This window comes from Pongo abelii, chromosome 10, assembly GCF_028885655.2.
Source record: "Pongo abelii isolate AG06213 chromosome 10, NHGRI_mPonAbe1-v2.0_pri, whole genome shotgun sequence".
NCBI classification, from domain to species: domain Eukaryota; kingdom Metazoa; phylum Chordata; class Mammalia; order Primates; family Hominidae; genus Pongo; species Pongo abelii.
This window is the reverse complement of record NC_071995.2, coordinates 107,599,829-107,624,937: the sequence shown is the minus strand read 5'-3', so window position 1 is coordinate 107,624,937 and position 25,109 is coordinate 107,599,829. Positions and strand designations below refer to the sequence as shown.

Genomic DNA, 25,109 nt, shown 5'->3' with positions numbered 1-25,109 from the left:
TTCAACACCAGCCTTGACAACATGGCCAAACCCCGTCTCTACAAAAACAAAAAAACAAAAAAACCCACACACACACACAAAATTAGCTGGGCATGGTAGGAAGTGCCTGTAGTCCCAGCTACTCGGGTGGCTGAGGAGGGAGGATCATTAGAACCTGGGAGGCGGAGGTTGCAGTGAGGCAAAATCATGCCACTGCACTCCAGCCTGGGTGACAGAGAGAGATCCTGTCTTAAAAAAAAAAAAAAAGAAAAAGAAATCTCCAGTTTCAGATACTCTGTTATAAGCAACAGAAAATGGACTAAAACAGTTCTCTATGAAGGGGTTCCTTGTGGGATGATCCCTCCAGTGGCCCCTCCTCAAAGTTTACGTGGTGCTCATGGGGCCACTCGGTGAATAGCTGATGTCATTTGGAATTCTAGATGTGGAACAAACACCATGTATTACTAGTTCAGTGCCTCACCTCTCTGCCCCCTCCACACCCCAGTTGTATGTATAACCTCCTACAACAAACACAACAGATACAACAAAATTTGTTCCAGCATTTTCTCAAATTTGTGTCATGGCATTCATGGGTGCTCTGAGCAAAAGAGTTCCATAGCCAGATAGGCTTAGCAAGCACTGGGTTAAACAACATCAGATAGTTGTCTTTGCTGCAGGACTTTTCAGAACCTTTAATATGTTAGTACAACTTGTAATCAGGTTACTTAGCCTCAATTATCCTCCATTTTCTGTGGCTCTGGGCAGTTGGCCTCTTTGATTTTCTGAGCTGTCCTTTCTTCTGAAGACTCATGGAATAACAGCCTCAGCTGTTGTCTATAATGCCAGACCCAGAGAAGGTAGAGGGATTTTGGTGATGAGAGGGGCCCCATGTTGAGCTGAACCCTTCTCCAGGCACTGACTTTGTGGTTTTCTCTCACCTCATGCTTCTTTGAGGAAAGAAGTGAGGGATAAGCAATGGCTTATGAAGGAGCACATTGATTTGTTGGCTGAGGGGAGAAGGGAGTTCTTGTGGGGGAGGCAGCAGTCACTGGAGTCTTCAGAGGTGGGATGGTGGCATTCTGGACAATTTCTTTTCTTCCAGGATTCTCCCAAAGAGCTTGGCTGCCTCCAGGGCACATCCCCAGTGGATAGTGAGCCCATAGCCTCCATGACCATAGTTGTGGATGACCTAGGAGAAGCAAGAGAGAAGGTGGCCAGGTCCGAGAGGGACAGTGGAAAGAATAGATGAAGCTCTTCTGCCCTGGAAGACTCAGGAGCCTCCTGAAGAGTCCTGGGCAAAGCCAGATGCCACCTGAGTTTCTCTTGGCACCCGGGTGGAATGGTGGGGACCCCCTGGAACAGTTGCAAGAGATGATGGGGCAGCCGCAAAATGGATATCTGGAAAATAGCCTTGGAGTCAAATTCAAATCACATCCCAGCCCTGCCTTCCACCAGTGGTCTGACTTGGGCAAGTGACTTCACCTCTTAATTCACCCCAGTTTCCTCATCTGAAGCATAGGGAGAACTGTCCCTATCCCAAAGAGCTCCAGAGGAGATTTAATAACGTCATCCATGTAATGGACTTGCTGCTGTGTCTGACACAAAGTACACATCCAGTAAGTACACATTTTCCTGCTATTTGACCACAGACTTTAGAAAACCAACCTCATTCACCATTTCACCACCACCATTAACACTGCCATTGATACTGTCATCTCTGCCACACCATTAATATCGCCAATGAGACAGTTAGTGCAGCCATGTTAACACTGCCTTTGAGATTGTCACCTCTGCTGTGGTATTAAAATCCTTGATAGTGTCATTTCCATCAGCACCAACTACCATCCCCACTCCCAATCACACCATTATCAACATTGATCTCATCAGCACCACCTCCATTAACATCACCACTGCCCCTCTATGTAACCTTTAGCAGGGCCTTAACCATCATTGAGCCTCAGTTTCCCCATTTATAGAGGAGGGGATATTAGCCACCACTGCCCCTGCCTGCCAGGGAGCCTGTGTGGAACCTGAGATCAGACATGACTGTTCCCTGAAAATGCCAGAGCCATCTGAGGAGTGGAAGAGGGCATTACTTTCCTTGCCATGGGAGCATACCTCTGTGTTTGAAGGTCCAGTGCGAAGCTGTTCTCTTTCTAGCCGAATCTGGGGGCGTACTGGCCGGAAGCCAGTTTGTTCACCAATAATTCTTGCATTCTGGAAAGAAAAGTGCTGATCACTCATTTCTGGATTTTTTTTTCCTGCTGCCATTTTTAGGTAGTAGTGAGTTAGCTTTTAGAATCTCATCACCACCACCACTAATATAATCACAGTCGTCTTTATCAATCACCACTACCACCAACACCATCTTTACCAGCTACCAACATCATTACCATTACTGCTTCCACCTTTCCACCAATTCCATCATCAACCACCACCCTCACCATCAGCCACCACCATAATTTAACAACTGTCACCACCTTATCACCATCACTATTACCATTCTCAGCATTTTCCTCACCATCAATACCAACTCATCCTCACCACCATCACTACTGTCATCATCACTCGCAGACAAATGTGAAAACCAAGGGCTCTCAGCCATGGCCAGACAGGATTCATTAGCCCATAGCAAGAACTTCCCTGTACATTGTCAAATTCTGTTATATTCCACATCCCTTGCTGGAATTAATTTGCCCAATTATCCCAGCGGTGGCATCTTCCCGTCCTGAAGTGTCCTCATTACCAAGCTCCCAGGACCTTGGTCTAGGGCACTGCTACTCCTCCCTACCTTACCTTCAGTGTGGGCTCCAGTCTGCAACAGCCTTCCCAAATGGTGTTGTGGTCCTGGATATTGTTTAGTTCACTCCAGTTTCCCAACTGGAAGATGCCTCCAAGAGTAACTGTCTGGTTCCTAGATACAAACGAGGAGGGTCAAGGATGAAGGAAAATGAAGGCTCTGAGATGAATAAAGGTCATTACCATCAACCTTGTCACCTCTGCTAACAACACCACCATCACTACCTCAATTGCCACTGTCATCACCATCAACACCAACAATGAACTCTTCCATCACCACTTCCATCAATGTTGTCATCTCCGTGAACAACATTGTCTTCACTGCTATCATTAATAGGTGATCACCACCAACTGCGTTAATCATTTCATCACCACCATTAACATTGCCATTGATATTGTCATCTCCACGACACCAGTAACATTGCCATTGAGACAACATGGTTGGTGCAACCATGTTATTAACATTGCCTTTGAGATTGTCAGCTCTGCTACAGTATTAACACCATTGATAGTGTCATTTCCATCAGCACCAACTACCATCCCCACTCCCAATCACACCTTCATCAACACTGATCTCCTCATCCGCACCAGACCACCTCCATTAACATCACCACTCTACCACTCTTATGCTAATCACCACCCCCATGAACGCTGTCTTCCCCATCAATACAATATTATCCCTGCTACCACCATTCCGCTATCAACAATATTGTCATCCCATGAACACCACCACTGGTTTCAGTGACATTGTCATCTCCACCATTAACATTACCGTCACCATCAAGCCCAATCACCATTCCCATTCCCACTCCCATTATTGCCATTCACACCCCCCTTTTTTTTTTGAGACAAGGTCTCGCTCTGTGGCCCAAGCTGGAGTACAGTGGTGTGATCATGGCTCACTGCATCCTCAACCTCCCAGGTTCAAGCAATCCTCCCATCTCAGCCTCCTGAATAGCTGGGACCACAGGCGTACACCATCACGCCTGGCTAATTTTTGTATTTTTGTAGAGACGGGGTCTCGCCATGTTGCCCAGGCTGGTCTTGAACTCCTGGGCTCAAGAAATCCTCCCACATTGGCCTCCCAAAGTGCTGGGATTACAGGCGTGAGCCACCTACATACCACTTTTAGTGTCACCACATTACATCCACTGCCTTTGTCTCCAGCATCACCACTATTGTCATCCAAAAGAATGTTCACGGTAGACCTCAGTCGAGGCTGAGTCTGCCTTCCCAGGGATTCAGTAGCTCAAACTCACTAAAAACATTGAAAGGGGCCAGGCACAGTGGCTCACGCCTATAATCCCAGCACTTTGGGAGGCGAGGGTGGGTGGATCACCTGAGTCAGGAGTTCAAGACCAGCCTGGCCAACATGGTGAAACCCTGTCTCTACTAAAAATACAAAAAATTAGCTGGGTGTGGTGGTGGACACCTGTAATCTCAGCTACTTGGGAGGCTGAGGCAGGATAATTGCTTGAACCTGGAAGGCAGAGGTTGCAGTGAGCCAAGATCGCACCATTGCACTCCAGCCTGGGCAACAAGAGTGAAACTCTGTCTCAAGAAATAATAATAAAAAATAAATAAATACATAAAAACATTGAAAGGGAACAACTGCAGGGAGTAAGGAGCCTGGGGCAGGCAGCAGGGGCATGAAGAGGGCATGAAGGGGACCCCTCTTCTGCCCGAGAACAGTCCAATTTTACCCTGGGATGATGTACGGGGAATTGTAGATGCCTCTCTCTGGGTCATGGGTGAGAATGAAGTGCTTCATCCAAGGGGCGTCCACCTGTTGATTCAGGGCAGGAAAGTCTCATCAGCGGAGGTGAGTCAATGTGGCTGCCCTTGCTCCCCTCCGTGGCCAGATGTCCTGACAAGAGTGGCCAGGCTGATTCCTTACAAGACCTCTCATGACCCTATGGCCCAAGTCTGCACCTGACTGCTTGCCTTTTGCAGGAAGAGCTGCCCTAATTGGCAGCCACCCCTGCTCCCTGAAGCATTGTTTCTCCTCACCCACGTGTCCGAAGAAAAGCACCAGTACACACATGTAAATGCATACACATGAGAAATAAAATAAAATTCTAAGCCCCCAACTGACTGAACAGACCCCCTCTTGGCCCCAGGAGCCCCAGAGAAACCTTGGAGCTGAGTTCACAGCCACAGGGGAACGGGAGGTCCTACACGTCTCATTATATCCCCTCCCTCAATGACCTGACCAAAGTTAGGCTTTCTTCCCTAACGGGTAAGCAGAAACCAGCCCTTTCAACAGACTCCACACTGATAACATCAATGACAAGCTTATCTTCCCAGATACAGAACTTCCTCCATTCCTTTTTTCTTCAAACCTTCAATTTTTTGTTTTTTTTTTTTTGAGACAGAGTCTTGCTCTGTTGCCAGGCTGGAGTGCAGTGGCACAGTCTTGGCTCACTGCAGCCTCTGCCTCCCAGGTTCAAGCGATTCTCTTGCCTCACCCTCCCAAGTAGCTGGGATTACAGGCACCTGCCACCACACCCAGCTAATTTTTTGTATTTTTAGTAGAGATGGGGTTTCACCATGTTGGCCAGGCTGGTCTCGAACTCCTGACCTTGTAATCCACCTGCCTTGGCCTCCTAAAGTGCTGGGATTACAGTTGTGAGTCACCGCGCCTGGCCCAAACCTTCATCTTATCTTATGTAAAATGAAGATTTACTGGGCACTAACTAAAGCCTTACAAATATGCAATCATTCTCTCACTGCTGCACCCTTCTCTCACTTTTTTAAAAAAGAAAATGTATAAAGACTAAATCTTCTGAGAACCTCTTTGGAAAAATGAGTCACAGGTGTATCTGTGACTCGCATTTTTCCTGGGCGCGCCCTCAAACTGGTTCCACAAACCTCGATGATTTGAGACTTATGCCTCAGTCATTCATTTGGTTGTCACACCCATCAGCCCACATTAGGAACACACACATGCACCCCTACACACAGAAGCACACACACCTGCACCCCTATGAACACTCACAGGTGCACATGCACACACACACCCTCACACACATGCGCACACACACATACCCTCACATGCATCTCCACACACCCCTCACACACATGCACACATATACCCTCACATTCATGCTCACACACACCCTTACATACATGCACACACCCTCACACACATGCACACACATACCCTCACACACATGCACACATACCCTCACACACATACACACACACCGTCACACACATACATACACTCTCCCATACATGCGCACACACCCTCACATACATGCACACCCCCCCACATATGTGCACACACACCGTCACACATATGCACACACCTTCACACACATGCACACACACCCTCACATATGTGCACACACACTGTCACACATATGCACACACCCTCACACACATGCACATACACCCTCACACACATGCACACACACACCCTTACATACACGCACACTCACATACATGCACACACACATACCCTCACACATATGCACACACACAGCAAGAGGAGGCATGGAACAATGCTTGCACGCACAGGCTCTTAAGCCAGGTTGCCTGGATTCCAATTCCAATTGCACTGCTTACTACTGTGTGAACTTCTGCCTGTTACTTAACTCCTCTGTGCCTCAATTTCTTCATCTGTAAGATGGCAATGACGATATGGTAGTATCCAGCTCAAACGGCTGTGGCCATCACTAAATTAATTAACACAATAGGCTGAGTGTGGTGGCTCATGCCTGTAATCCCAGCACTTTGATAGGCCAAGGCGGGGGAATCACTTGAGCCCAGGAGTTTGAGACCAGCCTGAGCAATATGGTGAAACCCTGTCTCTACAGAAAATAAAATAATTAGCTGAGCATGGTGGTGGCATGCGTCTGTAGTCCCAGCTACTCAGTAGGCTAAGGTGGGAGCCTGGGAGATCAAGGCTACAGTGAGCCATGATCAAGATACTGCACTCTAACCTGGGCAACAGAGTGATATCCTGTCTCAATAATAATAATAACAATGATAATAATAATAACACAATTAATAATAATTAATAATAATAATAAACACAATAAAGTGCTTAGGACTGTATCTGGTGCTTGGTAAACACTCTAATGTTTGCTATTTTTATTGCAATACAGGCATATGCTGCTACCACATAGGTACAAGAGCATACATGCATGCTTCACGATCAAGAGGAAATCCCGAAAGAGAGAAATGGGGGTGGGACAGGTTTGTTTTTTTTTTTACATGTCAATTCCCTGTGGTCCGGGGGGGGTCCTCTAACAGATGTTCCTGATTTGTCCATGATCTTGAGAGATGAAATAAGCATGCAGAATGATCTTCCTGTTAACAAAAGGCAGGGGTCTCACCCTCACACTCACCTTAATGATCTGCCCCCGGCCTGGCTGCAGCAGGGGGTCTGGTTGTAGCGCCCCAGCCCATACCCCAGTGCAGTTGACAATCACGTCTGCGCCTTCTCTTGCCACCTGGTAGCAACCAACAGGGTAGTGGGGGATGAAAGGTGGGGAAGACCCTGGTATCCCCCGTTCTCTCTTCCCCTTTCTTCTACCCCCAATCTGTCTACTCGCTGATGAACAGTGGGGAGAGGTCTCAATGAGGAATCAGAGGGGCCTGGCTCCAAATTTTCACACTGCCATTTACCTGACGTGTGACCTTGAAAATGGCTCGTTACCTCCTTAATGCTCGGCTGCCCCTGTAAAATGAGGCTGCCCATGGCTATTCATAGGCTGCTATGAGGCTCCTGTACAACTCTGAATATAAAAGTGGTTGTAAAACAGTTCTTTGGATGGGGGAAATCTTCCCGGAACCTCCCAAAAGAAGTCAGAAAGGAAGCAGAGATAGTTCTCTTTCTCCTTCTGACTCCTTTTAACTTTATTCTCTTGCCTTCCACTCTGCCAGGACATTTGCAGAAGACATGTTGGAACCCCAGCTCTGTCTACAGATGAGGTGATCTCATCTCAAGCACGCATCATGAGCCCCTAAGCTCCCCAACCCAGCCCCAGTGACTCTCACCACAAGTCAGTCAAGGGACACACACATTGCAAGACGCTACTATTGTTCCTGAGTGAATGACTGAGAATGAGGACTGCATTGGGTCGACCATGTATCTTCAGGGCCTGACCAGAGCAAGTTAGTCCTCATGACATAGCACTAGTAGCTACATGTACGGAGCGCCTTCCGTGTGCCAAGCAGGGTTCTAGATGCTGGGATGGAATGAAGCCATACAGTAAAGCTCTTGTTGCTGGTGCCTGGAGATGGTGGCTTTTCCTATCATTATTATTGGTGGTGGTGTTGCTTTAGAGGTGAGTCAGCTGAGGGCCTGGACTTTGCAGAAAGACCAACCCAGATGTCAGTAGGGTTAGGAAGCAACCAAGTGTCTGACCTTGGAGTGCAGCTGACACTGAGAAAATGCAGCCAGCTCTCTAGCCCCAAAACTCATTGAGTCTCAGACATAAATCAGCCCCTAATGGCCACCATGATCCCAGTGTTCCTTTGTTCCCAATACCAACATGAAGGCAGAGACCTCCTCCTTCAGAATACCTGAGTCCTCCTGGGGCAAGGGTCTGCGGCAGGCATGTGGGGACCCTAGGAGCCTGAGAAGGAGCCCCTGACTCAGCAGCAGGAAGCAGAGGCCTCCCCTCTTCTCCCTTCCCCATCCCCTACATCAGCCCTGCAGCTCACCTCCTCAAAAGACTCCACCTTCCGCTGGAAGAACTTCACTCCCCTCTCAGTTAACCTGGGTTGATCAAACACATCAAAAAGTTATCTGCCCCATCCCACCAAGAGGGTGGCACAGGGACCTTTCTCAAACAACCTTCTGCAGACGTTAGTCGCACAGGATGCTGCTTGAGAAGATGGCTGTGTCATCAAATCAGCTCATGAGCACCTAGCTGGACTGGCGGTCCACAAAATCTCTCTTGAGAAACCAGAGATGGTCCAAGCCCCTTGCTGGGCAGATGGAGTTGGGGAACGGCCTTGCTGAAGGCCATAGAGTGAGTCAATGATGGAGTTGGAACTCATACCCAGGCCTCTTAGCCCCCAGTACTTCCTATGACCACCACATTGCTTTGTAACAGCAAAGGGGATGAGATTCAGAGTAGAGAAGGGGAGAGTTGTACCAGTGCCAAATTCCCCTTTGTCAGAAGCCGGGCATGAGGAGGGAGGTGGGCTGAGGACATCCACCCTCCCTTTAAACATCCCATAGGAAAAACATCTATCACGATTAGAAATACACTAGAAACAGCCATGCGTGGTGGCTAACGCCTGTAATCCCAGTACTTTGGGAGGCCGAGGTGGGTGGATCACGAGGTCAGGAGATCGAGACCATCCTGGCTAACACGGTGAAACCCCGTCTCTACTAATAATACAAAAAAAAAAAAAAATTAGCTGGACATGGTGGTGGGCGCCTGTATTCCCAGCTACTCGGGAGGCTGAGGCAGGAGAAAGGCATGAACCCAGGAGGCGAAGCTTGCAGTGAGCCGAGATTGCACCACTGCACTCCAGCCTGGGTGACAGAGCAAGACTCCATCTCAAAAAAAAAAAAAAAAAAAAAAAAGGAAGGAAGAAAGAAATACAGTAGAAACATCCAAAGAACAGGAAATAAGCCAAAAAGAAGGTGAAGCATACCCTCGGAACTATCTCATTTCCATCATTTCCTCAAGAGAGAAAAACCATGGGCATGTTTTTCCTGGAAAAGACTGGACAAGTGTCATGTGTCCCCAGGTTAGGAGAAATAGCCATGTCTTAGTACAATGATTCCCAAACGTGGCTGATAATTAGAATCACCAGGAAGCTTCTTAAAATGCAAATTTCTGCTAGGCCTGTTTGCTCATGCCTGTAATCCCAGCACTTTGGGAGGCTGAGGCAGGAAGATTGCTTGAGCCCAGGGGCTTGAGAACAGCCTGGGCAACATAGAAAGACCCTATCTCTACAAAAATATTTAAAAATTAGATAGGCATTGTGGCACACACATGTGGTCCCAGCTACTTTGGAGGCTGAGGTGGGAGGATCACTTGAACCCAGGAGGTTGAGGCTGCTGTGAGCTGTGTTCATACCACTACACCCCACCCCAGCCTGGGTGACAAAGTAAGATTTTTGTCTCAAAAAAAAAAAAAGCAAATTTATGAAACTTATCACAGAAGTTCTAATTCAGCAGGTATAGAGTGGGGTCCTAAAATCTACCATTAAAAAAAATCTTCTGAGGTCATCTGATAAAAGCCACCATACCATATTTTTTTAATCTTTTTTTTTTTGAGACAGGGTCTCTCTCTGTCACCCAGGCTGGAGTGCAGTGGTGTGATCACAGCTCACTGCAGCCTCTACTTCCCAGGATAAAGTCATCCTCCCACCTCAGCCTCCTAAGTAGCTGTGACTACAGGCGTGCACCATTATACCTGGCTAATTTTTGCATTTTTCTGTAGAGACAGGGTTTTGCCATGTTGCCCGGGCTGGTCTTGAACTCCTGGGCTCAAGTGATCTGGCCACCTCGGCCTCTCAAAGTGCTAGGATTACAGGTATGAACCACCATGCCTGGCCTAAAAATCTTTAAAAAATAGTAATATATAAAAAATATATGGAATCAGGCCGGGCGCGGTGGCTCACACCTGTAATCCCAGCACTTTGGGAGGCTGAGGCGAGTAGATTACGAGGTCAGGAGATCGAGACCATCCTGGCTAACATGGTGAAAACCCATCTCTACTAAAAATACAAAAAGTTAGCCGGGCGTGGTGGTGGCAGGCACCTGTAGTCCCAGCTACTCAGGAGGCTGAGGCAGGAGAATGGCATGAACCCAGGAGGCGGAGCTTGCAGTGAGCCGAGATTGCACCACTGCACTCTAGCCTGGGTGACAGAGCGAGACTCCATCTCACACACACACACAAAAGTAAGTATGGAATCTCCTGAATGTATGTGACTATAAATAACAATGTATCTCTCAAGCGACTGTTTGCTAATTTAGAACACTGCAAGATTCTTATTAACATGAGGAACAAGTCAAAGACATCCACTATCATCTGTATGAGTAACATTGTTCTAGAGGTATTGGCCAAAGCAGTTAGAGAAGAAAAAAAAAAAAGAGAGGGAGATAAAAATAAAAGGCAGCTTATGTTTTGCAGATGATGTAAACATATCTGGAAACCTTAAAAGAATACATCTAAAACTATTACACAAACATTAGGGATTTGAAAGAGGTTGTTAATAGACATCATGTGTAAACAGCTACCCAGATGGTTCTGATGCCCAGCTAGGCTCAGGATCCATTGCCTCTGTGCCCAGTGGTGATCAGGACCAAGGATAGCTCCCACACCAGACCTAAGGGTTTTCTTCAAACCTTGGGATTGGTCCATGCCGGGGGAAGCCCACAAACCATCTTCTACTACACCTTGGTCTCTGGGAGGTACCTCCCTCAAAGTGAAGCTTAAAATCTCACCTTTCAGTCAGCCACTGTAGATAGTTCTTTCCCTCCAGAATTAGGCTTGTGTGGAACCAGCCATAGCTAGAGTCACAGTAGGCAAAAGGTGGAAATAAAGGTAAAAATCAGAGCTATATTTGAAGGCTGTGAAATGGAGGTGGGAGCAATGTTGTTCTGTGGGCCCAAAGGGTAGTGCCAGGACTACTACGTGAAGTTCAAGGGGGGAAGTGGTTTTGAGCTCAATGCAAGGAAAATTTTTCTATCAGACGAGGCCATATCTGACACTGGAAAATGCAAGTGGAGATTGAATGTGCATTTGTAGAGGGGATTCAGGTGTGGGATGGGGTGAGGAGAAGACCAGAGAGGCATCAGGCTGTAGAGAATAGAAAGGAGGGGTGTGGGGTCATACAGACTGGGTTGGAATCCCAGTTTGGCCACTTGGCTGTGTGACCTTAGGAAGTCACTTAGGCTCTCTGAAACTCAGTATCTTCATCTACAAAACAAGATGGTGATATGTAGCTTCTGGGCTTGAGATCTGTGATTTCATACCCCCTACCTTCCCAGCCCAAGGCCAGGTTTGAGTGGGTAGCCTCTCTGAAGGAGCTGGACCAAGGACCAGGAGACCAGGGTACCAGGGCTTGGGTAGGACAAGAAATCTGGTGCCTCTACCCTCTGCTGCCTTCTGGACAGGTCTGTCTAACTCGTGGGGCCCCAGTCCCCTTTGCCTGTGACAATAAACTCACCCGTAATCTGGGAACATATCCAGCTCTCTGGGGGTCAGCTTCCGAAATCCCAGAACTATGTCCTTCCAGGAAGGGTCCTGAAGAGGAAGGACAAAGGGGGCACTGGGTGGTATGGAAGTCAATAATAATGATAATGGGCCAGGCAAGGTGGCTCACACCTGTAATCCCAGCACTTTGGGAGGCTGAGATGGGTGGATCACCTGAGGTCAAGAACTCCAGACCAGCCTGGCCAACATGGTGAAACCCTGTCTATACTAAAAAAATAATAATAATACAAAAATTAGCAAGGTATAGTGGTGCATGCCTGTAATCCTAGATACTCAGGAGACTGAGGCAGGAGAATCGCTTGAATCTGGGAGCTGGAGGTTGCAGTGAGCCGAGATTGTGCCACTGCACTCCAGCCTGGGCCACAGAGCGAGACTTCATCTCAAAAAAAAAAAAAAATGATAATGACAAAGACTTATGTAATGCTAAGTGCATATAAGGCACTGTTCCAAGCATTTTCTTTTACTGGTCCATTTAATCTTCACAAGAAGCCATTGGGGTGGATGCTATTCTTTCCCCAGTTTACAGATGGACCAATTGAGGCTTAGAAAGATTAAATAACTTGTCTAAGGTCACATAGCTAATAAATGGTGGTGTTGGGATTTTAACCCATACAGCTTAGTTCCAGAGTCCATGTTCTTAACCCCTATTTATGGTAAGGGTAAGAATAAGACCGAGGGTGAGTTATAGGGGAAATAGGGGAGAGAAAGCAGCAACAGTGGGAGTCTCCGGGGATGAGAGAAAGCAGCAGAGCATAGTGTCAGACAACCTGGGTGGAGACCCCAGCCTCATCACTTGCTACTTGAATTCTCTGAGACTCAGTTTCCTTGTCTGTATCATGGAGTTAATAATCACTCTTGGCCGGGTGCAGTGGCTCACGCCTGTAATCCCAGCATTTTGGGAGGCCAAGGCAGGCAGATCACTTGAGGTCAGGAGTTCGAGACCAGCCTGGCCATCATAGTGAAACCCCATCTCTTAAAAATACAAAAATTAGCCAGGCGTGGTAGTGCATGCCTGTAATCCCAACTACTCAGGAGGCTGAGACAGGAGAATGGCTTGAATCCAGGAAGCGGAGGCTGCAGTGAGCCAAGATCATGCCAATGCACTCCAGCCTGGGCAATACAGTGAGATCCTGTCTCAAAAAAAAAAAATACTCTTGGTCCCATGAAAGGTAACAGATACTGTGGATAAAGCCCTTAGCACAGTGCCAAAGGTTGAATGAAACTTGACAGCCGGCACGGGGCTCTGGGCACAGAGCCAGACCACCCTCTCCAAGCAGCCTGAGCAAACTGTCCCAGGGCTGTGCTGTTCCTGTTAGCACACTGGGCACCATGTAGTCACAGATGGCCTGGGTTCAAATCCCACCTCCGCCACTGGCAAGCTTTGTGGCCTTGGGCAAGTTACTCCATTTCTCAGAGCCTCTGTTTTCTCATTTATTAAGTGAGGATAAGGACAGCCCTTACCTCCCGGTTATAAAGAGAATTAAATGAGTCGCTAGCTGTAAATTAGTCAGGACTGGGCCTGGCACATAATAAATGCTTTGGCAGTTTTGGCTATGATGAGTATTTTATCTCTTCTTGATAAAAAGCCTTGGGACCTTCAGGGGCACATGAAACCTTTTGGCTTCAGCACCAAGTGCCCATCACTGCAGAACTTGTTTGTATTTTAGCCATGCTAATCAAAGGCTAGTTTCCCCTGGGCATCAGAAGATTCTTCGTCCTCTGCCAATTTAACAGCAAAATTTGAAGCAAAAATAATTTTCAAAGCAAAAATAGAATTTAAACCAAACCTGTTTTGAACCCAGGAGTCTGTTGCCTATGAGACTCAAAGCACCCCGCCCTCATCTGTGATTAAGGCTCTCCTGCACCCACCCTCACCACCCCAGCCCTGGGTGCTCATCCCTCATGGTCAAGAACTGCTCACCCACCGGAATGGCTTCATGGAAAAGGTTGTAACCCGAGATTAGGAACAGGCCCAGTTTTTCAGCGTTGGGAGAATGGACATGGCTCAGGAGATAGTCAAAAGTCTGTTGGCTCCAGTCCCTGGAAGGGTCATGAAGAGTTCGATCACCCAATGCCCTGAGCTGGGCAAAAAACCTTAGGTCAGCTGGCATGGGGCTGTGGCATGATCAGGAGTTTGGGGTGTGTCCAAAACCCAGAAATCCACCACGTTCACTCTTGCAACTCCCCAAGTGCCTTGGGTCTTCTCCCTCCTAAATTTTCCAATATTTCCCCATTAATAGAATAAAGAAGAGAGGGAATGAAGGATGCCCCATCATAACCATAGGGAGTGCACCTCCGGCATGGGATTACATGGCTGATGAGTTTCAGTGAAGTCCTTGACCTGGCTTTGGGGATTATGAGCCACACTGTTCAGTCCGGCTGCAAGCACCCCTCCTTGTAAACACTGGTGGCAGACATCGACTTGCAGCTCCTACAACTTTTCCTCCTCTACCTGGGCACACAGCTCACCTACATTTCCTAGACCCTCTTGCAGCTAAATGTGACTGTGTGACTTGTTTCTGGCCAAGGGACTCTAAAGACTCTGCACATGTGGTCCTGCATGATCCTTCTGCAGTCACTGGCCCATGTGAATGGTGACATTGAGGTGACCTCAGAAGCACGTGGAAAAATGGCAGAGCCATGAGCTAGAAGGAGCTTGGGCCCCTGAATCACTGCCCACTGATCGGAAACATTGGTTTTTTACAGATGTGTGAATTAAAATTCTGGCTGGGTGCAGTGGCTCATGCCTATAATCCCAGCTCTTCAGGAGGCTGAGGCAGGAGGGTCACTTGAGGTCAGGAGTTTGAGACAAGCCTGGGTAACATAGTGAGACCCTGGCTCTACAAAAAATAAAGAAAATTATCCAGGCATGATAGCATGCACGTGTGTCCTCGCTACTTGGGAGGCTGAGGTGGGAGGATCGCTTGAGCCCAGGAGGTCAAGGCTGCAATGAGCTATGATCATGTCACTGCACTTCAGCCTGGGTGACAGGATGCCTCTTAAAAAAATTTTTTTTTAATCTGTTTGAGCTGCTATTCATTGCGTGTTCCATTTGCTGAACCATCTGGCAGTTTCTAAACTACCATAATAACCTTCGCAATTTATTTGATAAATCTGTGCATCCATCCACCCACTGAGATACTCACCCACTTAGAAGTTTTCCAGATTCAGCTGGGTGCAAGGGGTCACACCTGTAATCCCAGCAATTTGGGAGGCCAAGGAGGGCAGATCACTTGAGCCCAGGAGTTCAAGACCAGCCCAGGCAATATAGTGAGACCCTATCTCTTTAAAAAGATAAAATTTGGCAAGGCATGATGGCTCATGCCTGTAATCCCAGCACTTTGGGAGGCCAAGGAGGGCAGATCACTTGAGCCCAGGAGTTCAAGACCAGCCCGGGCAAAATAGTGAGACCCTATCTCTATTTAAAAAGATAAAATTTGGCAAGGCATGATAGCCCATGCCTGTAATCCCACCACTTTGGGAGGCCAAGGTGGGCAGATCACTTGAGGTCAGGAGTTCAAGACCAGTCTGGCCAACATGGTGAAACTCCATCTCTACTAAAAATACAAAAATTAGCCAGGCATGGTGGCAGATGCCTGTAATCCCAGTTACTTGGGAAGCTGAGGCAGGAGAATCGCTTGAACCCGGGAGGCAGGGGATGCAGTGAGCCAGGTTCATGCCATTGCACTCCAGCCTGGGTGACAAGAGTGAAACACAATCTCAAAAAATAAATAAAAATGTATAAATTAAAACAGAAGAAGTTTTCCAGATTCACCAATCATGTGGTATTGACAGGCACCCAGTTTAGGGAAGACGAGACAAAGCCTCCTAGTATCTGGCACAGAGCAAGGGGCTTAATATTTATGAATCTTTTATTTATTTTTTTCTTTTTGAAACAGAGTCTCACTCTGTCACGAGTGCAGTGGCGGAATCTCAGCTCACTGCCACTTTCACCTCCTGGGCTCAAATGGTTTTCCTGCCTCAGCCTCCCGAGTAGCTGGGATTACAGGCATGCGCCACCATGCCCGGCTAATTTTTTGTATTTTTGGTAGAGATGGGGTTTCACCACATTGCCCAGGCTGATCTGGAACTCCTGGCCTCAAGTGATCCTCCCACCTTGACCTCCCAAAGTGCTGGGATTAAAGGCGTGAACCACCACGCCTGGCATTTTCTTTATTTTATGCTAGATCAGAGCTTCCACAAGGGGCTTGCTCTTGGTGATGGGAACTCTGACTCCCTCCGCAGACTTAGGTCCATGGGCCCCCCAGGCTGCCCTATGTGACCCTCACTCACGCCTCCTGTGGGTTGCTGGGGTCAGAAAGGTAGGGCTGCCAGAAGCCGGCAGCCACGTCGGTGGTGGTGAGTGGGGTGAAGCGGTCTGCGTAGACCTTTATGTCCAGTGGCTGCAGGACTGAGTGGTAGCGCTCATGGATGCAGAGGGCGGTGGACAGCCCGATGACTCCTGCTCCAATCACCACCACATGCATTGCACCAGCCTGTGGGAAGGAAGGGTTGAGGCACACCATCATTACCATCATCTCCATCATCCTTAGCACCACTGCCACCATCCACTGAAGGCTTAGAAGGTGCCAGACACCACCAAGCCCTTTTTATATTTGACCTTCCTGATGACCCCTAGGAGGAAGGAATATCATTGTTCCCATTTTGCAAAGGGAAACACTGAGGTATGAAGAAGTGACCGAGACTTGGCCACAGTCACACGGCTGGTGAATGATGCAACTTCCTCTGGGGAGCGTCCCCCGACACCCAGTTTCTGGGCTGGGAATAGAAAAGACCCAGCAGAGGGCATGACCAACTGTAGGCTGGGTAGGCCGGTGGTTAGTGCGATGAGCTCTGGCTTCAGGACTCAGCTCTGCCACCTACTGGCCGTTAACCTTGGGCAAGATGCTGCAACCTCTAATAACCTATGCTTGAGGGGATGGATGGGAAATCGAACAAGATGCCAAACGTAACAAATTTAACAAGCTGCCTGATGCAAAAGAAGTAATATACTGACATTTGTGGAGCACCTACTGTGAGCCAGCTGGCCCTGGCACTAAGTGCTTCACAAGCATCCATTCATCCAAGTCTCCCAACACTCTTATGAGGTAGGGGTTGCTGTTATCTGTCCTGTTTTACAGAGGAGGAAACTGAGGTTCAGAGAGGTGATGTGACTTACCTGAAGTCACACAGCCAGTTAAATGGTACAGCTGTGACTTAATTTCAATTTGAGTAAACTCAAACACGCTTAATGCACACCTACCATGTGCCAGGCTGGCAGCTAGCAAATGCAGCTATGAGCATGACAGACGCAGTGTCTGGCCTCAGAACTTGGTCTTCCAGCACAGAACTCCACCTGCCTTAGGGCACAGGGCTGATTGGGCCCTGAGAAGTTTAGAAGGCCTACCAGCTTTTAACCTTGAAGCTACTTAAGCCCGCACAGCAGGGAAATATTCTGCAGGCTCCTGCTGAGGCAGAACAAGAGAATTATTTGTGCCCAGAAGAGCCAAATTCAACTTTCCCTCCTCTTCACTCACAACTCTCCTCCTGCAGACCTCAGCTCCTGGCAACTCGGGCCTGTGGCCCTGGACAGCGGGACATTCTTAATATGGCCTAGTTTTATAAAGGAGGGAAAACGGCTCCAGCGCACAAGAACTGGACTCTGTTGGGGTTTCAGAAGCCAAGTTGGAGATAGAACCAACAAACAGAAAGGTATCGTTCCTCTAGGCAATTCTCCTTCCAGCTTCGAGCCTGAGCTTTGATACTGGGGCTTAGGGGACAGCCCCTCTCAGGGACCCTTGGTCTTCTCTCTTCCCTCTTCCCCCATACTTTGCCTCTGGAGACACAATCTCTTCATCTGCAAAATAGGGTTAATCCCAATCTCACAGGGTCATTTTAAGGATTAAATAAGAAGTTTAGCAAAAGTTCTCGGTACCATGCCTGGCACAGAGTAGGCCCTCAACACACAGCAGCCTCCTTCCTGTCTCCTAGCATTCTGAGAAATCACATAGAACAAAAACATTGCAGGAACAAAAGGAGAGAGGGAGGACCAGGCGCAGTGGCTCACGCCTGTAATCCCAGTACTTTGGGAGGCCGAGGCGGGTGGGTCACGAGGTCAGGAGTTCAAGACCAGTCTGGCCAAGATAGTGAAACCCCATCTCTACTAAAAACTACAAAAATTAGCCAGGCACGGTGGCAGGCACCTGTAATCCCAGCTACTCGGGAGGCTGAGGCAGGAGAATCACTTGAACCCGGGCAGCAGAGGTTGCAGCGAGTTGAGTTCGTACCATTGCATTCCAGTCTGGGCAACAGAGCGAGACTCTGTCTCAAAAAAAAAAAAAAAAAAAAAAGAGGAGAAGAGAAAGGCAGAGTCAGACCTGGCTTCACTTCTGCCTTGCTGTGTGACCTTGGCTAAGTTAATTCCCCTCTCTGGACTTTTTGACCATCTCTGCATAATTTCTGGAGAGCTGACCACTTTTTTTTCTTTTTTTTAAGAGACAAGGTCTCACTCTGTCACCCAGGCTGGAGTGCAGTGGCATGATAATAGCTCACTGCCACCTCCAATTCCTAGGCTCAAGCTATCCTCCCCCCTCAGCCTCCCAAAGTGCTGGGCTTTCAGGTGTGAGCCACTGCACCCGCTCCCTTGACCATTTTTATATGTTAACAATGAGAAGGCAGAGGAATAAAGGGCTTTCTGTATTTTTCCTAATTCTCCATGAAGAATCTAAGAGACAGTATGGCCCAGGCTGAGAGTCAGACAGACCCAGGTTCGCAGCCTGACTCGGGCACACACCAGCCATGTAACCCTGGGCAAGTTGCTCAACTTGACTGAGTGAGGGTGACCAACCTCCCCAGCTTGCCCAGGACTGAGGGTCCTCCCAGGATGCAGAATTTCAGACTAAAAGTCAGTGTGTCAGAGTCCCAGGCAAACCAGGATGAGTTGGTTAATCCTAATTGAACCTCAGTTTCCTCATCTATAAACTTTTTTTTTTTCGAGACAGAGTTTCACTCTTATCGCCCAGGCTGGAGTGCAATGGCACAATCTCGGCTCACTGCAGACTCTGCCTCCCAGGTTCAAGTGATTCTCCTGCCTCAGTCTCCTGAGTAGCTGGGATTACAGGCATGCACCAACACGCCTAGCTAATTTTTGTATTTTTAGTAGAGACGGGGTTTCACCATGTCGGCCAGGCTGGTCTCAAACTTCTGACCTCAGGTGATTTGCCGGACTCAGACTCTCAAAGTGCTAGGATTACAGGCATGAGCCACCACGCCCGACCTCATCTATAAACTTTTATGAGAGCTGACAAAGCTCCTTGCCTTAGTGTCTCCTCACTGGAATATCAGCTCCTGGACACCCAGGCGGTAAGAGGCAGAGCCCAGGCCAGCCTGACTCATAAGCCTATGTGCTTAAACGCTGTGCTTGCCAGTAAATCACACGGTTTGAAAAATCTGAGAATCAAGCTGGTAAAGAGGAATAGCCGAAGCTTCAGAGTCCTGCATTTCAAAAATAAAATATAATATAAAATAAGACAAAATAAAATAAAATGCCTGTAGGAATTTTTAGAGTGTTGGTAGGAATAGAATGGAAAATCAAAAAGGCCAGGCACAGTGGCTCACGTCTTTAATTCCAGCACTTTGGGAGGTCGAGGCCGGCAGATCACTTGAGGTCATGAGTTCAAGACCAGCCTGGCCAACATGGTGAAACCCTGTCTCTACAAAAATACAAAAAAATTAGCTGGGCATGGTGGTGCACGCCTGAAATTCCAGCTACTCGGGAGGCCGAGGCAGGAGAATCCCTTGAAACCGGGAGGAGGAGGTTGCAGTGGGCCAAAATCATGCTATTGCACTCCAGCCCAGGTGACAAGAGTGAAACTCTGTCAAAACAAGAATTTGAAAGGAAAAAAATGTGAGCCCTAAGTCAATTATCTTTTAAAAAAAATTCATTATATGAGTCAAAGTTGACATTGATTATAGCAACGTGTGTGTGTGTGTGTGTGTGTGTTTTAAAGTGCAAAATAAATGCATGAGGTCCTCATGACAAGCCAGAGCCAGATTGTCAGATGCGGCAGATCCAGCCTTAGGTAAAATCATTCATGCGTGTAGGTAATGAGCTTTTGGAGTTAAACGCACCCAGCTCAGTTATTCGGTTGGACGTTTTCGTGCTGTTGCTGATGTTTTTATTAGTGTTGCCGTTCTCCTCTGTTTTACACCGTTACTTCAACCCAGCAAGCTTGGAGAATGCATCCCAGAAGATGCAAACAGCTGGGATTATTATATTTGCGTGTGTGTGTGTGTGTGTGTGTGTGTGTGTGTGTGTGTGTGTGATTAGAATGTCAGTGTAAGTATGGAGCAGGAAGGGAACCAATGTATTTTGGTCTCTGCCACTTGCCAGACACATGTAGATGCAGTACCGACATAATCCTCTTAATCCTCTCAACTGCTCTAGGAAGTAGGGAAGGTTACTGCCCTCATTCTGGAGGCTGGGACTGAGGTTTAGGGAGGAGAAGTCACCCACCCAAGGTTACACAGTCAGTATGGGACAGCATTCGGATCTAGACCCAGTTCTATTGGCACTTTCTGCACTGCTCCAAAAAAATATTTAGGCAGTCGGCATGCAGTTGCCACTTGATGTTTTCTGCTTGTCTTTCAGTCTTGCATTTATCTGCCTAGCACCTCTCTTGTCCCCTAGAAGGCAATCTGAGACAGCTGATGCCTTTGATTACTACTTGCCCATAGTAAAGAATATGAAAGACTTGTTTTTTTAGATAAAATCAGTAAGCCAGAGATGAGGCATTTGAATGAACATAATTAGTTCTCCCTGGTTGCACCACACAGCTACTTCTTATGAAGTTGTTATTTGCAGAGTTTATCCTTGAAATGGAACAGAAGCTATGAAAGTTTGAGAACCAGGCTACCAACTCCCCCACCAAAAATAATAATGACTACCATTTGAGTACTTGCTACATACCTAGATCTGTTCTAAGCACTTTACATGCACCACCTCTTTTAACACTCAGACTCACACTGTAAGAGGGGAGTTATGATCCCCATGTTCCAGATGAAGAAACTGAGGCTTGGGGAGGGAAAAATCACTTACCTATGGTCTCTCTGCTGGATGTTTGAGAGGCTGGATCTCTCCTTTCCTGTCACCTGCCTTAGGCTGTAATGTTGAGCCCTGTCTTTGACATTGGGAGGACATGAAATCCTTTGCCTCTCCCCTCTCCCAACCCCTGTCCCCAGCTCAAAGGTGCATCTGCCACTCACCGGAAGTACCAAACTGCTGGAGAGACCAGACAACTGCAGTGTGGGGACACAGGATGCTATTTCCTGAGGGAAAGCTCCTGATTCTGGGGCGTCTTGTTTCTAGCCCTCTGTCAGCCAGCCCGGACTGGAGTGCAGGGTCAAAGTCTGGAGCTATGGACAGGGCACGGCTTGAGGGGTGGGGCTCGGCACTGCACTGCCCACAGAGACTGGACCCAGGCCTGGCTGGCAGACCTCGCTCCCAGTCCCTGAAAAGTTGCCTGACTTTTCCGGCTGATCTCAAGCCCCTGTGGACAGGCCTCGGGAGAGGGAGGGAGGGCAGGCATTCTTGGAGGGTTGATGAGCACAAGAAGGTCTGTCTCTCTGGCCAGCTGGAGAGGATCCCCTTTCTTCCCTCTTCCTGCTGCCACCCTGGGGGAGGGTCAGGACATTCCCTGGGGCACTGTAGGCCTGGCCTGCGGGGGGGGGGGGGTGGTCAGCCTGGCAGCCCCTGAGGGGAGAGGAGAGGAACAGGACAGGGGCTCCCTGGGCCAGCCCGATGCCATTCCAGGACGCTGGGGAGATGAGGCCAAGGACAGACTGGAGGTGACGCCTGTGTGGGCCATGAGGATGCGTGGCTCTTTGCTCCCGTATCCCAGAGACGCAAGCGGCAGGACTCCAGGCCCTTCCTCTGCCAGGGATAGACATGGAGCTGTGATTTTTAGAGCCCAGAGATCTGCAGGCACCTCACTGTACAGATGGGAAGACTGAGGCCTGAGAGAGAGGGACCAACCAGCCCTGAGGGAGGCATTCTTTGGGTCAGCTTTAGCAATCCGGCCTCTAACACCTGTCTTTAGTATCATCAAATAAAAAGGTGAAGATGAAATAAGAAAATGCATGCAAAATACTCACTGCATAGTATTTTTTCTTTTTTTCTTAAGAGACAGGGTCGGCCGGGCACAGTAGCTCACATCTGTAATCCTGACACTTTGGGAGGCCAAAGTGGGTGGATCATCTGAGGTCAGGAGTTCAAGACCAGCAAAACCCCGTCTCTACTAAAATTACAAAAAATCAGCTGGGAGTGGTGGGGTGTGACTGTAATCTCGGCTACTCAGGAGGCTGAGGCAGGAGAACTTCTTGAACCTGGGGGGCGGAGGTTGCAGTGAGCCGAGATGGCACCACTGCACACTCCAGCCTGGGCTACAGAGTGATACTCTGTCTAAAAAAAAAAAAAAAAAAAGAAAAAGGGAAAAAAAAGACAGGGTCAGGCCAGGCTCAGTGGCTCATGCCTGTAATCCCAGCACTTTGGAAGGCCAAGGTGGATGGATCACTTGAGGTTAGGAGTTTGAGACCAGCCTGGCTAACAGGTTGGTGAAACCCCATCTAAAAATACAAAAATTAGCTGGCCACAGTGGCACATGTCTGTAATCCTGGCTACTCAGGAGGCTGAGGCAAGAGAATCACTTGAACCTGGGAGGTGGAGCTTGCAGTGAGCCAAGATCAAGCCACTGCACTCTAGCCTGGGCGACAGAGTGAGACCCTGTCTCAAAAAAAAAAAAAAAAAAAAAAAAATAGAGAGAGATACAGGGTCTCACTCTGTCACCCAGGCCAGAGTACAGTGGTGCCTTGAACTCTTGGGCTCAAGCAATCCTTCTGCTTCGGCCTAGCCAGGACTACAGATGCATGCCATAACACCAACCAAATTATTTACTTTTTGTAAAGACAGGGTCTTGCTATTTTGCCCAAGCTGGTCTCAAACTCCTGGCCTCAAGCAATCATCCCACCCCTGCCTCCCAAAGGGTTAGGATTATAAGCATAAGCCACCACGCTCTGACATATTTTTTTTTCTTCAATAATAAAAAATGGATGGGGTGAAACCCACTTTTTACTTTATATCTAACTAGTTTGAATGTTAATACAATAGTCATGTATCACTTATATATCATATGACCCTTATAAAGTTCCCTGTGTGTTTAATTCATCATGGGAGCACTTGAACATTCATAAAAGTTAGTCCAATATCTTCATGTTCCCCATTGCCATTACAGCAATAATTTATGTTTTGTAAATTTCGGTGTACCAATTCTAAATACCTGGATTTTCTTTTTTTCTTTTTTATTTTTTTCTGAGACAGAGTCTCACTCTGTTGCCCAGGCTGGAGTGCAGTGGTGCCATCTCAACTCACTGCAACATCTGCCTCCCGGATTCAAGCAGTTCTCCTGCCTCAGCCTCCTGAGTGGCTGGGATTACAGGCGCATACCACTTCGCCTGGCTCGTTGTTTTTGTATTTTTAGTAGAGACGGAGTTTCACCATGTCGGCCAGGCTGGTCTCGAACTCCTGACCTCAGGTGTCTGCCCATCTCGGCCTCCCAAAGTGGTGGGATTATAGGCGTGAGCCAGCGCGACCTGCCTTACCCAGATTTTCTCTCTGAATCTCGAAACAGCCCTATAAGGCAGATGCTGTTATTATCATCCCCACTTCAGAGCTGAAATTCAGAAACTTGCTCCAGCATCCACTGAAGTTAAAGATGGCTATCTTAATATCTATCATGCCCATGCCTATGTATGTACCCAAGATAAATGAAAACACACATCAATCAAAAGGCTTCTGTAAGAATGTTCATAGCCCCTGTTAACTAAAAAAAAAAAAAAAATCACAAATGTGTAAATTCAGAGAGGAGAAGAAACCTTATTTCTTATAAGGGGTTATAGCCAGCAAGGTGACCAGCCAATGGCCTGGGAAGTATGCCTCCCGCCAAGACCAGAGACAGGCACTTTGAAGGAGGAGGGGTTGGGTTAGAAGCTTTGTGCTGAAGGCGTTGGCTGAATGATATATTCAGCAGGTTACAGGAGAAGCTATGAATATTTATGAAGGTGGCCCCAACACATGTGTATGAACAAACGTGCACGTAACATACAACCCATGTTCACTTTGGGGTGGAGACTTAACATTTAAATGTATTACAGTTAGGCCAGCCGTGGTGGCTCATGCCTGTAATACTAGCACTTTCGGAGTCCAAGGTGGGTGGATCGCTTGAGCCCAGGAGTTTGAGACCAGCTTGGGCAACATGGCGAAACCCCTGTCTCTACAAAAAATACAAAAAGTAGCCGGGTGCAGTTGCGTGCACCTATAGTCCCAGCTACTTGGGAGGCTGAGGTGGGAGGATTGCTTGAGCCCAGGAGGCAGGGGTTGCAGTGAGTTGTGATCGTGCCACTGCACTCCAGCCTGGACAACAGAGTAAGACCCTGTCTCAAACAATCAATTGATCAATCAATCAATCAATGTATTACAATTAGAACCTACACATCAAAAGGTCTTTTCAGGAAATGCAGGCACATGAGGTTGCGGTTTCATAACCCCACCAGAAGCAGTCCATAGTCAGTGATCCTTTTATTAGGAGAAAGTTACCAAAATCAGTCCCTTGTTCAATCAAAGCTGTAGTTGTGACTGGAGGAACAGGGTGTCAGTTGGGCGTCTGTGAGCTAGATGAGTTGTAACTGTTTTAATATTGCTTCTTCTGAGGCCAGTGCTTGTTTCGCTGCTAGAGAAAAAGAAAAATCTTGTAACATAATTAGAACATAGTTTATTCCTTAAGAGTAGGGGCACCTGACTTAACCCTTGCCTGACATGGCCTTAGGCTGTGTTTATAACTTGGTATCTTATTGCCACAAAGTCTGTTCTGTCAGTCTTATAATCTCCTTTTTTTTTTTTTTTTTTTTTTTTTGAGACAGAGTCTCACTCTATTACCCATGCTGCAGTGCAATGGAACAATCATGACTCACTGCAGCCTCTGCTTCCTGGGCTCAAGCGATCCTCTCACCTCAGCCTCCCAAGTAGCTGGGACCACAGACACGCACCGCCATGCCTGGCTAATTTTTTTATTTTATTTTTTATTT

General features: G+C 47.8%; 1 protein-coding gene across 2 annotated transcripts; it reads right to left on the bottom strand.

Annotated features, from left to right (window-relative positions):
• Positions 1 to 651: 651 nt before the first annotated feature.
• On the bottom strand, positions 652 to 21,354 carry DAO (D-amino acid oxidase). 2 transcript variants are annotated; one of them, XM_024256052.2, is made up of 11 exons: positions 21,237 to 21,354; positions 16,266 to 16,468; positions 13,898 to 14,012; positions 11,926 to 12,002; positions 11,201 to 11,266; positions 8,455 to 8,509; positions 7,134 to 7,238; positions 4,482 to 4,564; positions 2,776 to 2,893; positions 2,098 to 2,196; positions 1,037 to 1,168 (listed from the first exon to the last, which is right to left on the bottom strand). In XM_024256052.2, exons 2-11 carry the CDS (start codon positions 16,457 to 16,459, stop codon positions 1,037 to 1,039), a joined length of 1,044 nt encoding a protein of 347 aa, XP_024111820.1. In that variant the 5' UTR covers positions 16,460 to 16,468; positions 21,237 to 21,354.
• Between the last annotated feature and the right edge of the window lie 3,755 nt (positions 21,355 to 25,109).

Coding starts and splice junctions, on each gene's coding strand:
- DAO (XM_024256052.2), bottom strand. CDS start 16,459: ATGCATGTGGTGGTGATTGGAGCAGGAGTCATCGGGCTGTCCACCGCC. Junction 12,003..13,897: donor TTTTCCATGAAGCCATTCCG/GTGGGTGAGCAG, acceptor CTTCCTCTTCAG/GACCCTTCCTGGAAGGACAT. Junction 1,169..2,097: donor CTGGACCTTCAAACACAGAG/GTATGCTCCCAT, acceptor TGCTTCTCCTAG/GTCATCCACAACTATGGTCA.